Source organism: Caloenas nicobarica, chromosome 7, assembly GCF_036013445.1.
Source record: "Caloenas nicobarica isolate bCalNic1 chromosome 7, bCalNic1.hap1, whole genome shotgun sequence".
Classification (NCBI taxonomy): Eukaryota; Metazoa; Chordata; class Aves; order Columbiformes; family Columbidae; genus Caloenas; species Caloenas nicobarica.
The window spans coordinates 26,138,023-26,153,537 of NC_088251.1; the positions used below are offsets into that span (position 1 = coordinate 26,138,023).

The following is a 15,515-nucleotide window of genomic DNA, read 5'->3' on the forward strand; positions in this document are numbered from 1 at the left end:
GGTGCTCCTAGCTTTTTAATTCCTGTGTCTCCTCAAAAAGACTGAACCAAAAGATGTGTCATATTCAAATATGAAGCCTCCTGTTGTCAACAACTGTGACCACTTTAGAATGAACCAGCTCATTGCATGCTGCAGAAACACTGTTGGTCAAGAAACCAGTTTCTGGCACAGCGCTATTTGTAGTTACTTTTGCCTTCTCTGAGACCTGCACATAGTAAGATGTAGACTACAGTTAACTTTCCATTTAGCTATAGCTTTATTCAGCATGACTGTAAATTAGGGTAGCAGCAATCATTGAAACTTAAAGAACATTTTTAAAATAAGTACCAAGGCCTCATAGTTGTCCTGAAACTGTTTTTATTTTCAGGGAATGCTGTTTAAATGCATTGATTGGTATCTCTTTGTATTTGTCACTTTCAGCTGGCTCTTTTTTGGTGCAGCTCTTTCTCTCCATTAAACACTCTCTACGACAGAAAGCACTACTCCCACCCAACACTCACATCTGGCACACAGGCAAAAAATCAACAACATTGCTCCAGAAGCAATTCTTGCTGCCTTGGACTACCTGACTAACATGGAAATGTGGCACACAACCTTGTCTACCTTTATTGCTATGAGGTACCAATGTGACTGGATCCACTGCAGCCACCAAACCATAGATTCTCAATTTTACTGTCTGTAAAACAAAACAAAAACCAGAAAACCTTTTATCTCTCACCCTCACTTTTTTCCTTTGTAATTCATGGATGCAACTGTAGTCCAAGTGAGTAAAGTGTTTTTCACAGAGTTGCTTCAGTTAACTGATGAAATAGACTCTCAAGTGCCACTACTGTGTAATCACTAAACAGACTTGTACATCTCAAGCCTAAAAAAGGCCACTACCTGAACATCCAGCCCAACCTCATGCATAACTTCTACCAAAACATTGCTCCCAGTAACCACTGCGCTACAGCATGGCATGCAAAATTGACTTGAAGACTTCAAGAGAACCACAAGCCCCAGTAACCTGTGGCAAGTTTTGAAGTTTGCTCCCTTGCACTGTGTTCCTGGGTTCTACCTTATTTTATAATGATTTTAATACAGTCTTGTTTCTTGCTAATAAAACCTATGATTCCTTTTTTTTTCCCCTGCTGTGTTTACACAAATATGTATTTCTCTTGTATTTGTTGCCAGTTAAGCCATTACCTAAGCTGCTTCTCACTAAACAATACTAAATTTCTTAACTCTCACTTGAAAACAAGAAAACTCTGTTTTCCTTAAATACCAGTTAATGTACTAGAAAGAAGAAACCATGCAAATATCTGATCTTGTTTTTGTGACTGATTTACTCTCCCCTCAAAACTTAAAAGTAGCTATTTAAAAACACTCAGCAAAATTCTGTAATAATCGTCTTTACTGGAAACCAGTAAGGGAACACAATTATGTATAACCCTCTTCAAACTGACTCAACAGTAAATTGACAGCAACCCTCCTCACCCCATCTTATGACTTCCTAAACAACTGTCAAAAACATGGGGAATAAGAGCTCCCTTATGAGATGGCAAAATAAAGTCATAGAATCATAGAATCATTTTGGTTGGAAAACACCTTTAAGAGAATTGGGTCCAACCATTAATACTGCCCAGTCCAAGTCTAAACCACATGCCCAAGAACCTTGTCCATCCATCTTTTAAACTCCTCCAGGGTCGGTGACTCAACCACTTCCCTGGGCAGCCTGTTCCAAGGCCTGACAACCTTTTTCATTAAGAAATTTTTCAAGTCAACAAAACAAAGTAAGTAACATTCCTTATTCGAGGAGAGGTGGGGGGGACGGTGGTTTACTCCTTAGTTCTGGATTTCTGTGAGTTTATACCCACTTAATAACAATTATTTTCCCTTCCTACTTTACAGAAGCATATAAAAGAGGCCATTAAGAATTAGAGGGTCTAACCACAATGTTGATCAGCTTTGAGAGATCTGAAATTTAGGATACAAAGCATCTGATTTTCTTCTGTAAGTATTCAGTGTTTAGGAGACAAAAACTTGCTTACTGTAACACCATCTTAATAAATTCTATCAATAAAACTAAACAATTTCTTAGTTCTAGGAAGTTTTCACATTCTCTGTTTGCATTCCAAGAGTAGCCTGACAGTAAGCCGGCACAAGGTCTCAGATGCTCTCCCTGACAAAATGGGCACCTGTTCTGTGCCTATCAAATTATCACAGTTAAGATTTTCATCCCTTCCCAAATTAGGGCTGTCTCTATTAAGACAAATCTTAATTCTTTACTTAAGACTTCAAACGTAAAGGAAAAACTCTTAATCTTGTTGTTCTCTTTTTGGAGACACAGCACCAACAGAGTATTTTCCTACCGATACGAGCTCACCCACAGGAGTCAAGCCACATATTTCAGAAAGACTGAGCACAAATGAGTGCTCATGCTCCCTCAGGCATTATTTGGCCAATTTTGTCTTAAAGGGTTATCAGACTTTCCTGTCGGTCTCACTTTCCATGCAAAGACCTCCCTTAAGTAGGGTGCTGTGTTATACAATTTACTGTTTCAAACAATCCAGGATCCCCCTCCTCTTGGTTAAGAGTCAATCTCTAAAATTTTGTCCTCAGAATCTACATGAGTTTTACCTGAGGCTTTTTTTTTTTTAATTACAGGCACAAATACTAGAATTTTGCTGTAAGACAGCTCCCTGTAGATTTCAGAATTCGAGGACAAGCACACTGCTATGTTCAGCTACAGCAACAGTATATAGAAATTGATTAACCATGAAATTGCTTAAAAAGATAAAACCCTCTGAACAGGCTACTTACATTTGACAGGATCCAGAGTTTTCTTCCTCTTAAGTACTACAGAGTTTCCTTCAGCTGTAATAGTGCCAGGAACTAGATTGTGCTGTATAATCTCTGGGCACAACAAGGTTATTCACAATCCACTGTTTCTTCCCTACGATTGAAGAGACTAAAAATACTACGGTACGTGATAGACATAGAAAACAGCACTGGCTGAAGTGAGTAGCCAACAGGTTACACTAACAGCACCACATGAAGCAAGTGTAGATCACTATCTTCCATCTGGGAGACATCCCCAAAAAGATGATAGCCAGTGAAACTAGAAAATGCCTTAGTAGATTTTTTTTTTTTTTTTTTGCAGAGTATACACTCTCTTACAAAGGAAATAGTAGCCAAAAAAATATTTAGAGTACTCTTCACAAAGTTATTAGCGCAAGGGTACTAAAATATTTCTATTAACACACGGAAAGTGAGAGTAGTTAACTCGTGAGGCTAGAATTTTATTGTTCCGTAAGTCAATACATAAACATATTTACTAGAAATTGAAAGTCTGAGTTGTTGACATTAGCTCAAAACTTTCTTGTGCCCAAGAAGTCACCTTTTATTCCAACTATATAGCAATAGAATTTGGTAAGTGTAAGTTTCTTAATGTTAAATCAATAGGGAACATTTCTTTTAGACCAAGCTAAACATACCACTTTGGAGAAGAGTTAGAAACAGACTAAAATATACAACAGTATGGTAAATCTATGATACCTGGGTTTACAGCAGGCCATCCTCAATTGCCTCTTTCTGTGCCAATTGTACACACTTTGAAGAAATGAGCACTAGGAGCTCTTCTGAAGGATGAGGCTTTGCCTGCAATATTGAAATTTAGTCACTGGAATAAATACACACCCCTATTGCTATTCCACAATTTGATAAACATAGTATCAAAAGAACCACATTATTATATGCAGTCAATATTAAAGCTACAAGTTTTCAGGTGTGCTCCAGAAGGAGACTGAAGTTCATACTGGACAAATGCTGCATAATTTTCTCATCCTGTCTCCTCCATATTTTTTGGTCACCTCACTTGTCAAATCAAATGCGTTTCTGACAATTGCTTAAACCTTCTTGAAATTTCTGTCAGGGTAGAAGTCATTACTGCATTTAATGCCATATCCCATTTGTTCAATTCTTCTTAATGCGTCACTAAAATATCATTTATGCAATCTTAACTGAAAACCAAAGCATCTCAAAAGCATTTCCTGAAGTAGCTTCTGTTCCTACCTGCATATAGGATACCAGTTCAGAAATTACTCCCTTTACTATGCAGTAACAGTGAAAAAGAGTTTAATTGCTGTCCATCCCATGAAAAAGCAGATAGTGTATTTTACTGATATATTAAAAATATTTTACTTTCCCAAAATAATGTACAATTAGAAGCAGTTCACACTATTTTAAATGCAGAGCTGGAAAGTGTTTGAGGAAAAACTATTAAGTCTGAATCACAGTACACTGAAACAATATGCTGAAATGCTCTAAACTTCTGACTTGCAGCAAAACTGCTTGTAACAATGGATTTTTATTTAGTATGTGCAGTAGGTAGGCTGTCAGACAGCTGCAAAGGGGAGTCGCAGTTTACTTTCTCCTGCCACCTCCACCACCTGCAAGCATGGTGGCCACCCGAATGAAGATGTTCAGTGTATCTGTATAGATACCCATGCACCTAGGAAACAGGAAATCAAAGTTAGTATTGTTGAACAGAAACAGTATCATTTGGCATTTTACACAACTATACTTCATTTTCAAAAACCTTCATGAAGCATCTATAACAAAACCCAACTACGTCTGTTCTCAGTGTCAAAAAAACCCCGTATTTTTGTTCTACCATCTCAGGAACTATTCACAGAAGCCTTAACATACAGTACACTGTTCTCACACAGTAGCCTCCTGATATTATACTATACTTTAATCTGTTTATCTTCAAGAACTTTGAAGAAGGTCAGTATTATTCTATTTTAAGAAACCAGAATCAAGGAGGTAAACAATTCAGCTAAGATCAGACAGACGTTTACCAGGAAGTTACTTGTTAGTCAGAGTTGGTCTTCACTGAGAGTCAATTAATCCTTCCTTCCCCATCTATCACACTGTTAAAGCTTTTTTATTATTAACAAAGACTAGTAAATATCAAGTGACTGTGAAAGAGTTAACATTTTTTGTCTTGGCTGATATTGACTGATACTTTCAGAAAGCAGTGATAAATTCTCTTAGCAATGCTTTAGGAAACAAAGATGTGATTTACAAAGTACTGCCAGAGGCATGTGATACCACACATTCAATCCCCTTTCTCTCATTTCAGGCAGATGCCTCCAGTTTTAACTCCACTAGCTATTTCTGCATTGTATTTTTAAACCCTGTGATTCTTCACATTTAACAGCAATATGCTTTAGAACAGTAAACAAAAGGTCTGGCTGTTTTTAAAGCATACTTCCATATAGCTTGAAGCAAATTCTTACACAGACACTGAAATTAGCTGTATTAACACAGAACACTTACGCATTGATTGGATCATATTTTGTTATTCCATAATATGGAATAGTTTCTGCACGCTTGATAACATGCTGCGTATCGTAGAGCAGGAACATGCCAAAGAGCACTAATCCACCATAAACTGCTACCGAATACAAGCCAGCACCAAAAGCAGAAGTAGAGGGCAAGAACATGGATCCTGGAGAAGAATGTACAATGTTAAAGAAAGCTACTATGTGTATCTGCTGCTCTGAGTTGGGTCAAACTTCAGTTACTAGAGCATACATTTTTCAATGAGTACTCAATTCGTGGGGCATTTTTGATACCAAGAGCTCTAATATACCAGCTGAAGATCTCACATACACAACCTGATCCACTAATTCTGAAAACCCTAGAGAATCATGTGTACTTTTCTTCATGTGAAAGTACTTCTGCTCCTAGGACTACAACAATGCCTAGAAACACAAACACATAAGGGAGAAGAACAGTGGATCAGAAACTAAGATCATGTTTACTGTCTTCCCCAGTCACTGACTGTAGCTAAAAATACAAGCCACCACTATCACCCATTTATCAGATCAACACTTGCCAGAACTGTAACTTCACGTTTGTTTGGAAGAACAAATTTAACAGAGCATTTTCTACTGTGCTAGAGTTGAAAGGACTATTTAAGGCAAATCTTAACTGGACAGACTAGTCTGCAATTCAATGTGACCTGCATCTTAGCTGCTTAAGTTTGTAACCTACTTTATCTGACAGTATTAAAACAGTATTTTACCAATTGAAGAGGCAAGAACAAATCCTAAGCCTATTCCAAGCGGTCCTCCCATGTTCAGAAATTTTTCACTTGGAGCACACATGGCCACAGTTGAAAGCCCTCCGACGATTCCGGCTGTATACCAGGCAGCTCTGATCAGCAAAGGACCACCCAAGAAGGCTAGAGGGGCCACCACTGCACCCATGACACCTAGCCAAAGGAAAACAAAACATCACCTATAAGATTTAGAACAGTTCTAGTAAAAACAACATTTGCCAAAACAATTTGTTTTTCCAGTGAGGTAACATGGCTCAAACTAATCCACTTATATGAGAAAACACTAACGTACTTGATCATGTGCCTATCTAGAAGGAAGCCCAGTAAATTGGCAACCTTAAGTTCAATGACCTACTTTTATCTATTAATAGCTCTGGAGAATTCTTCAGGGAGCTGGTCTTTGAAAGAAAGCTTAATACCAGCCAACATATCAATCTGTTCAAAACAGAACTGGTAAGAGATGCAGGACAGATTTCTCCCACAATAATTAGTTAGGCAAGTAAGTCAGACTTTTTCTAAAGTCTTGTACGAAACCTCTATCTAATCAGTTAATGTCGTATTAGGTTACTTAACTTAATAACAATCATTAAAATAAACACGATAAACACAATTTCTTCTTGGTAGAAATACTAGCTCTAGAGAGGCAAATACGATTCCAGGGCCTAACATTCATGTGTCTTTCCTGAACCATAAATTATTTCTGGCAAAACAGTTTTGAAAAATGATCGCCATTGTTATTTGAAGTAGGTATTGTTAGTGAAAAAATTATCTGTACTCGCAGCTTTCATACCTGATGAGAACATGTATCTAAGAAGCTGCAGTTTAATACTAAAAAATCTCATTTTTCTAGTCAACAAATGTTTTTCTATCCTGTACAACTAAATAACACTAAGTGTAGGTAACTGTGCTTACAGAAGCTCTAGTGCCAGAAAGCAGTTATGAAACCAAAGCATCTATGAAATCAATTAGTTCTATCCAGTGTGGCATATACGTATCTCGAGTATGACTTTTACAAGATTATGAAAAATATTACCATTGTGTCGAGGCCACTTTTAAAAAAAAAATCTTCCTGATTCCATTCAGGAGTTCTCATTGGTCTCTGAAAAACCTTAACTCTCCTATAGTGATATATTAAAAAAATTAGCTTAAAGTCAAAGTTTTGTTGAAGTAAAAATCCGGTCACACTGAAGTACAAACATCTCTACAATGAACACTGAAATCACATACCTGAATGCATCATCCAAGCCACGTGTTTAGCTACTGGACTGTCTTCATAGGATATGGACCTGACCAACATTCCAGCACCAATCATAGCTGCAAAAGTTGCACCTATTGCCTGTAAAAACAGCATTACAGAGCTCAAGTCGGTGTTAGGACATAAGGCCTCTGTTCTCACCTCCTAGTCTGAAAGTAAACAGTGTAATTCTGAAAACAGCAACCCAGCTCCTAATTGGAGCATTTGTCAATTTTACTCCCATAAGGTTACAGTTAAATCTTTGCCGATCCCACCTTCCTGTTTTACTCAGTCTTCTAGGAATCCAGGTTTGGTGGTAAGAGGGCAACAATCTCTTGGTTGTGTAAGGTAAGAGAAGGAAAACATACGGTTCCATCCTTTACTCTAATCCTTATTAAGGTACCTGAAATGTTAGCATTATTTTTTTCCTGTACATTTTTCTATCCAAAGTCAATACTCAGTTCCCATACTTTTGCTACCAATGACTTTTAAACCTTGCTGCCTCCTCTTAGTGATGATTACGATCCGAATCCTTCAGCAGCTAGCAAACTGGTCAGAAACATACAACTTGGGTTGATCACCAACAATACATCATTAATCTCTGTAAAATAATGTACTGCTACCATTTAGCTATTACTGTTCCACTACAATTAACACACTGAATATGTACTAAGCAGACACATTGTGTTAGCAGTACCATTTCAACTTTGGCAAACAGGAGACGGCGTTCAAGCAGCTATACAGAAGAGCACATGGAGGAGTAAGAATGCATAGGGACCTCAGTTTCCATTTTTAGAAAGACACAGAAAATAGTATAATTAGTCTTGGCTATTTATAACAGGTTCTTTCTTGCATATGCTTGCTATGGGTATCACAGCACTTTGTTGCTCATGTTATTTGCCTTTAACAAACTCAAAGTACAGAAGCCATATGTGAGCATGTAATTAGATGCATCAAATCTTACATCACGAAATATCATCAGAATACTGAAGTTGTCTTTATAGGTAAGGACACTAATGTAAGTGAAGATTTGCATTTTCATCAAGTTGTTTATGTTTCACATTTTTTATATCATCCATGGCATTTAGGGTCATTTCTCAACAAACATTTTTATTTTTATAACATAAGCTTACCAGCCAGGAGCCTTTTGTCATGAGGCTCATGAGTGCCGGGGATCTGCTTACTGCTACAGCAGACAGTGCCGTCAAGCCAATGCTTCCCGCAAAGTACATGTAAGTAGAGTGAATTCTGTCTTTCACATATTGTGGCCAGATACTGAAAAATAAGCAGTCATTCATAGCAGTTTAATTAACAGTATCAGAATGAAGACCAACTATGAACACAATCAAGCTGTTAAATACATTCATAGCTGTCGATACAAGGGAGATTTCATAACAGTGGTGTGGTCTAGCAAGTTCTGCCATGAGTTTACCATACAACAGGAGGCTGAACTTTTAGATCTTTCTGACCTCATGCTGGTGTAATGTAACGTAACTCTCTAGAAATATTACAAATAATGCTAATTACAGCTAAATTCTAAGGAGAAAGAATACATGGGAAAGAGAGTAATAAATGCTTTTTAACTATGGAAAAATAGAGAATAGTGTATACATAACAACTCATTTAAGAAAAAAGTGTCCAAAATGTGTACTGGGCACTAAGTAGCCTGCTAAGCAGCTCACAAGTTGCTGAGTCACAGTGCACCTGATTATCTGACGTCATAAGACACATCATTTTGAGAGCTCTAACAATAGCAACAGAACTAGATGTGAACAAGAAGGTCTGCAATATGATTTGGTCATACTGCAGACAGGAACTCTCTCTGCTAACACCGAGCTTAAACATAGTACACACATTTTCTCCCATTTTATTCTTTTGACCCATTACTTTAAGGCTTGTGGAGAAAAAAATTACAGCTTTTCATTGATACAGCTAGCAAGCATTTAATATGAATGCGTGTGGTCACTTCCAAATACAAATGCAAAGTAAAGCAAAATATATCCAGCACTCACTTCTCCCAAGCCCATGTTTATTGCTAACTACCCCTTAAGTGTAAGTAACTACGTGGTTTTGCCATCACAGTCAGGCAGTCAGGTTTTTGTTGGCCAAAAAGAAATACACTAAAGTTTTAAGCAACACATATTTATTAGAGCAGGGGTTATGCCAAGATAAGTAGTGCATTCAAAGGGGACTCTACTTAACAATATGCTGTATTAAAGTTAAATGAACAGTCTTAGAGGAACATCAGGCAAAGTAGTCTTAACAATATGATTTACACAAGACTACCTTTCATAAATTATCTGTGACACATCTCATAAGACATATTTATATACTCCTCACAAATAAATTTCAAATTCAGCAACACAAAGAAACTCACTTAAGTCAATACCCATTTAAGCTTAGGTAATTTAAATTTTGCTTTCAGTTATACACTTTAAACCCCTGCACAGACAGAGATGAGGGCTTTCTCTTCACAGCTTAGAAAACATAAGCTGTGTGTACACCGGGTGATACCAGCTAAAGAAGAGATGGATACAAAGGGACATTCACTTAACATACTCTTTACTTAAAACAGTAAGCCATCTTACTTACACAGCTCTTTCAATAGCTCCAATCTCACTGGACATGCCCATTCCATAGTAACAGAGGGCCCCCAGGCCAACAGCAGCCCCTCCAGCAACAATAAATTTCCCCAGGCGATCAGCTGCATAGAGAAAAAAAAAAAAAAAAATCCACACTCTCATGAAAACTTTTTCTCAGCTAGTTAATAACATCTGCACATAAGTTTTGTTGTATCTGTTAGGCTTCTTTCTTAAAACTTCACTTAACTTCAAGTCACTGCGTTACGAGTTCTCAACGAGCTACATGTGAAAAGCTCTAGATTCAGCCTACCAACACGATATAGCTTCAGAAAACAGAGTAAGAAGAAACCAGCTAGTAACATGCCAGGTTCATTGACCTTCACTACAGCGACAGAAATTGCAACACAAAACCAGTTAACAGGTTCTCCAACAGAAGAGTTCACCTGTCACCTGATTCAGTATATCACTTCACTATCCAGCTCGCTATAAAAAGTAAAAAAACTAGACATTGTGTCCTTTCCTGTCATTCACCTGCCCTTAATGCTTGCTCCTTCAAGAGCTCTTTGGCAGCAATTAGATCCAAATCAGTTTAAAAAGGGATTTCCAAAGTTCATGGGCAACAACACATGATCTACCATCAGTTTCTTACTATCCAATTTTTAGACATACTGCCTGTGGGACACAGATTACTGCTACAAACATAGATTGTAAAATATTGTTATAACTGAAGTAAGAGCAGCTCAGATCAAATACCTTCAGTTGTGCAACTCTCTTCAAGGCTACACTTTTTCCTGACGTGTTATAGCCAGGACACTATCTAGCCAATCTACATATATTTCCTTTATCAGTTCAACGCTACTACAGGACATTTACAATCCGTTCTGCTGAACACTCATCTCAAACAAATCCCTTTATAATGCACTAAAATTACCATACTAAATGTACTAGTAAGCATCCTAGCATACTAGTAAGCCAATGCCTGACATAACTGTAGCACCAGAGACTTTTTTTTCCAAACTGTACACACTGTAGAAAAATCCTTACTTTAAACAGCATACAAAGTAGATGTAGCAAAGTAAGCACTGGCATATTCTCTAATATCTGCAACTAAATCTCTATTAAGAGACAATTGGTTTTGACTTAATAGTTTTCAGCAGCAGCTTAAAGCAGAGACAACAAGAAATTTCTGTATACTGTTATGTATTTGCAGCTTTAAACTTCACAAGGAAAGACAAGCAGAGAAACTGTCTCCAGTTGCTTGAGGGAGACTCCTAAGTAAACTTACATATGAAACAATATTCTCAGTCTCTTTAATGCTTTGAAGGAAACAGATTCCTTCAAGGAATTTTTAAGTTAAGCATCAAAAATTCTCAGTATTTAAAACAGAGCTACTCTACCTTTAAGTGCAGTTTCTGCAGATGGCTCAAATGCTGCTTCTTTAATTTCCTGGCCAATTTTTCCACGTCTTACACCCGTTCTTACTCTGGTAGCATAACCCTGTTAGATTCAAAAATAACATAAGAAAAATTTAATGAAATAAAATAGAAAACATTTCTTATCAATTTATTTGCTATACTTAAAATGGCTACATAGTCTCTTATTTATCTGTGCTTACCCCACAAAGACATGAAGCAACTGTGCTAAAAGAAAACAACTAAAGATTAAAGTTTAAGAACCTTTGTGAATAACACGCACACATTCTAGAAGTATAGAACCAATACAGTGAATTTCAGAAGCTGAAGTTTCCAGTTCTGCTAAAAAGTAAACATTTGCATTTCTTCTACTCTTGTCCCACTGTACTAAACAAGGCAATGAGGGGTTTTTTAAATGTAAAAACATATTATTTACTTTTTCATTTATACGTAAGAAAATAATCTAGCCTTCCATGTAAAAACACTCCTTATGTAAACACTTCCGTATACCAAAAAAATACTCTTACCCAATATTTATATTTTACAGACACTAGAATTAGAAGAGCAGTGTAAATTCTGTTTTCACATCTGGCCTTGATTTCAAGAAGAAACCTTGAACAAAGGCCTACAGACTCAGGATTTTTAAGGCTGAAAAGCTCCAAATAAAGACATCATGGTGCTCAAAGTCCTAGTAAGCTACAAGAGCAACAAACTTATAAACCCAAACAAAAAAACCCAAACAAAACAAAACCACAAAAAACCCCACCCCCCCCAACAAAACACCACCACCACCACACCAAAACAAACAAAAACCAAATGAAATAAAACAAACACACAAGAAAACCCCCAACACACCTGCAAATTTAGGATGCTTAAAACAGTTTTCTATGCTTAAGAGAAAAACACAAAGCAGGTGAAGAATTTGCTATTGGCGCTTTCATCCAGCTGATAACAAAAGAACAATGACTCCTAACAGCTGAGCTACCTGGACAGAAGGCAGGTCTGAAACAACTTCTTTTAAATAAGAATAAACAGACAGTGTCTTAGGACAATGATAGTCCAGGTTCTAAAATTACTGATAAGACCCATAACAGCCCACCATAGTTCAGGAATTGCTCTAACCTGGGCTACAGCTTTACACCTATTGGGACTAAAGACTTCACTATAATATTCAAGATTCTTCCTCAGAAACAGGGATCTAGGAGGAGGTCAGGCAAGAATTTCTGCTTCTCCTACCTTACACAGTAAGCCTTGTCCATTGCCAACTATCTCCCTTTAATTCTTTCTTCCTCCCCAATAATTTCAACAGAGGAATACTTGTTAGAACACAAGATACTACTTCAATTGCTCTTAAAAGCCGTGTTACTTTTAACTGAATATTTTTTCTCCAGCAAATTAGAGCAGGTACCTCAAACAAGCAGAATCTCCTGATCATTCAAAACAGGTACTTCATGCAAAGTGATTCTTTTGGCCAAACACTCAACCCTTCAAAACATCAGTACTCACAACCTTTAGAAGAACTACCTTACCTGGTTAGGCTGCCACAGCCTGTATGCTTTTATATTGGAGTTCCTCAAAGCTGGGGAAGCGTGAGTAATGGTGGGGCGGATAGTCTGGCATGATACTGCCCTGAGGCACACCAGCCTTGCAGCCAGCATGGTTGCTTAGATAATTTAATACACTGTGTTCCTGTAAGTACATAAGAAAATACACTTTACTATTTCATTATGTAGTTTTCAGACAAAATACACTTATACTACTTATTCCCAGCTACGCTACACCATATAATAGAAGTGGTATTATCACTACAATACTGTAACAACAGCTAGAACCTCTTAAACATGCAGTTTAACGCTGTCCTATTGACACTTGTTTTCTATTTCCATCAGTGTCTTATCTCACACAGTACTTACCTGAAAACAGGACATACCACTTTTTATATGTATGAATTACATCAAGACCCTTCATGTACTTATGTTTGAGTTACTTTGGCAACTAACTTTCATTTTGAGAAACAATTTACATAAACTTTCACTAAGTATAAATCCAAATAAGCAAATAGGATAATATATGTGGCAGAAAACGTTTTAAAAATACATTTTTGTGTTTGCTTGCTTGTTGTGTTTTAAAGTTATTATTTGAAGAACTAATTAGCTTCACGGACACAGCACTCAGTCAAGGTCACATCCCAGAACACAAGTTCAGATCATCTTGTGCAGTTTTGACCAGAGAATATCGACATGACTCATGGGTGAACCACCAGCAAAAGCAGACCCTGGCCTGTGTATCCTACTGGTACCACAAACGGTGCACATGCTGCACATAAAAACACCGAAGTCCTTGTAGTTACACATTACTTAATTATAACTGTATATAACCTCTAACATTACAAGACAGCCCAACTACCAGTACATTTTTTCAACTGTTTATAGATTATATATACAGTGTCCAATATAAGAACATTCTACATAAAGGTAACTTTAAGTATACTTTAGAAACAAGCATCCACAATACTGGGCATTTAGTATTAACTACAGGGAAGTGAAAATGAGAAAATAATCCTGCTGCTAGAAAAATCCATTTTGCTTTGAAGCTCAGTTATGAACTCCTACATTCTATAACTGGAAGTACTTTCAGAGACACATCCTGTTTCCACCACTAAACCCTACTCTTCCACTAAGATGATACAGTTTGCAGAAACTTACAACGACAACTTTAAAATTTTGATTTTTATTCTTTTTTAAACTGACATTTGAAGCAAGACAACCTCAAGCATCAGATTAAGAACAAGGATGAACGATAGCAGTATTAAAAAGAAAACAAAAAAAAAATCAAGATTCCAGCATGTTAACTGGCAGATACAGCAGTAAGGAAACACTGCGAAGTCACTGCTGCACCGAAGCACGAGAAGCCCGCTCCAGGCCGGCAGGGCGGCGGCCTGCGCCCACCTCGGGCCTGGGCCGCGCCGCGAGCCCTCATTCGCTTTCAGCCCAGGCCTGAACCCTATTCCCGCTCCCACCGGGCCCGCCGCTGCGCCCCCCCGGCCCACAGCCCACAGCCCCCCCCGCGCACCTGCGTGGCCGCTCCTGACAGACCCCTCTCGGGCACTGCGCACTCAAAACCGGAAACACACCCGAGCAACAGAAGTGACGTCAGGCAGCGCCGCGCGCCCTCGGTGAGTGGCTCGCTCGCCCCACGTGACTCCAGAGCATGCAAGCGCCATTGGCTCGGGCAGGCGGGGTGAGCTAGACGCGCTGCAGCCTGTGGGAGGGGCGTGGAGCCATCTTTGAGAAGGGCGGGGAAGCTTCTGGAAGCCCCGTCTGGCGGCGCGGTGCCTGACGCAGCTCTCCGTGCCGCAGGCCGTAAATCAGGCGCTGCCAGCGGTGCCGCTGCCGCTCCCGCCGGGAGGCAGAGGGGAGCCGCGCTGACCAGCAGCCGTTTCACCTGCCGCCATGGAACCTCCGCGGCGCCATTTGGAGCGGGGGCGCCGCCGGGTCGCACAGCCCGGGCCCCGCCGGCAGGGCAGGCCAGGGGAGGCCGCGCCCCACGGGGCGAGCCGCAGGTGGCAGCGGGCCGGCCTGGCCTCCGCAGATAACGGTTCCGAAGCCGCAGCAGATCTGAGCCGCAGCGCCCTCCGCGCACACAGAGGTGCCCGGTTGCGGGTCGCCTTGCCGGGGGCCGGGCCGGGCCGGGCCGCGCCGCGGGGCCTGCGAGGCGGCCGCTCGCGCTTGCCAGCAGGTGGCAGGAGCTGTGTGAAAATACCCGAGCGAGGCTTCCGAAGTCACCTTCACAGAGCGCGACCACCCGTCTTGTTCTTTGCGCCGTCCCCCTCCATTTTGTCGGCAGCTCCCTTTGCTGGCGCAGAGTTGGCGATGGCAGCGAGCAGGGGCTCGGCAGGGAGCAGGGGTCCAGCAGCGGCTGCAGCGACGGTGGCTGGACCACGGCAGCCCCCCCGGAGTGGCTGAAGGCGTGCCAGACAGCTGCTGGTGTCTGTGGCCTCTGTCTCCATGCCTTGGCCCTCAATCACAGCCATTTTGTCACCTCTGCCACTCACTGCACATGAATTTAAGTCTTGCCCTGCTCAGGATGTTGGAAAGTTTAAGACCTTTTCCTTCCCTTTAAGGCCAGGAATCTGGTCTGAACTGCGAGATATATCTCCCCTTTTGTTACCTTCTCCT

At 39.7% G+C, this 15,515-nt stretch overlaps 1 protein-coding gene across 1 annotated transcript; it reads right to left on the minus strand.

Annotated features, from left to right (window-relative positions):
• Window positions 1-3,260: 3,260 nt before the first annotated feature.
• GHITM (growth hormone inducible transmembrane protein) lies at window positions 3,261-14,513 on the minus strand. The gene is made up of 9 exons (XM_065639301.1): window positions 14,410-14,513; window positions 12,867-13,026; window positions 11,323-11,422; window positions 9,936-10,047; window positions 8,477-8,618; window positions 7,337-7,445; window positions 6,074-6,262; window positions 5,323-5,494; window positions 3,261-4,492 (listed from the first exon to the last, which is right to left on the minus strand). The coding sequence occupies exons 2-9, from the start codon at window positions 12,993-12,995 to the stop codon at window positions 4,405-4,407; spliced, it is 1,041 nt and encodes a 346-aa protein (XP_065495373.1). The 5' UTR covers window positions 12,996-13,026; window positions 14,410-14,513; the 3' UTR covers window positions 3,261-4,404.
• Window positions 14,514-15,515: the final 1,002 nt, after the last annotated feature.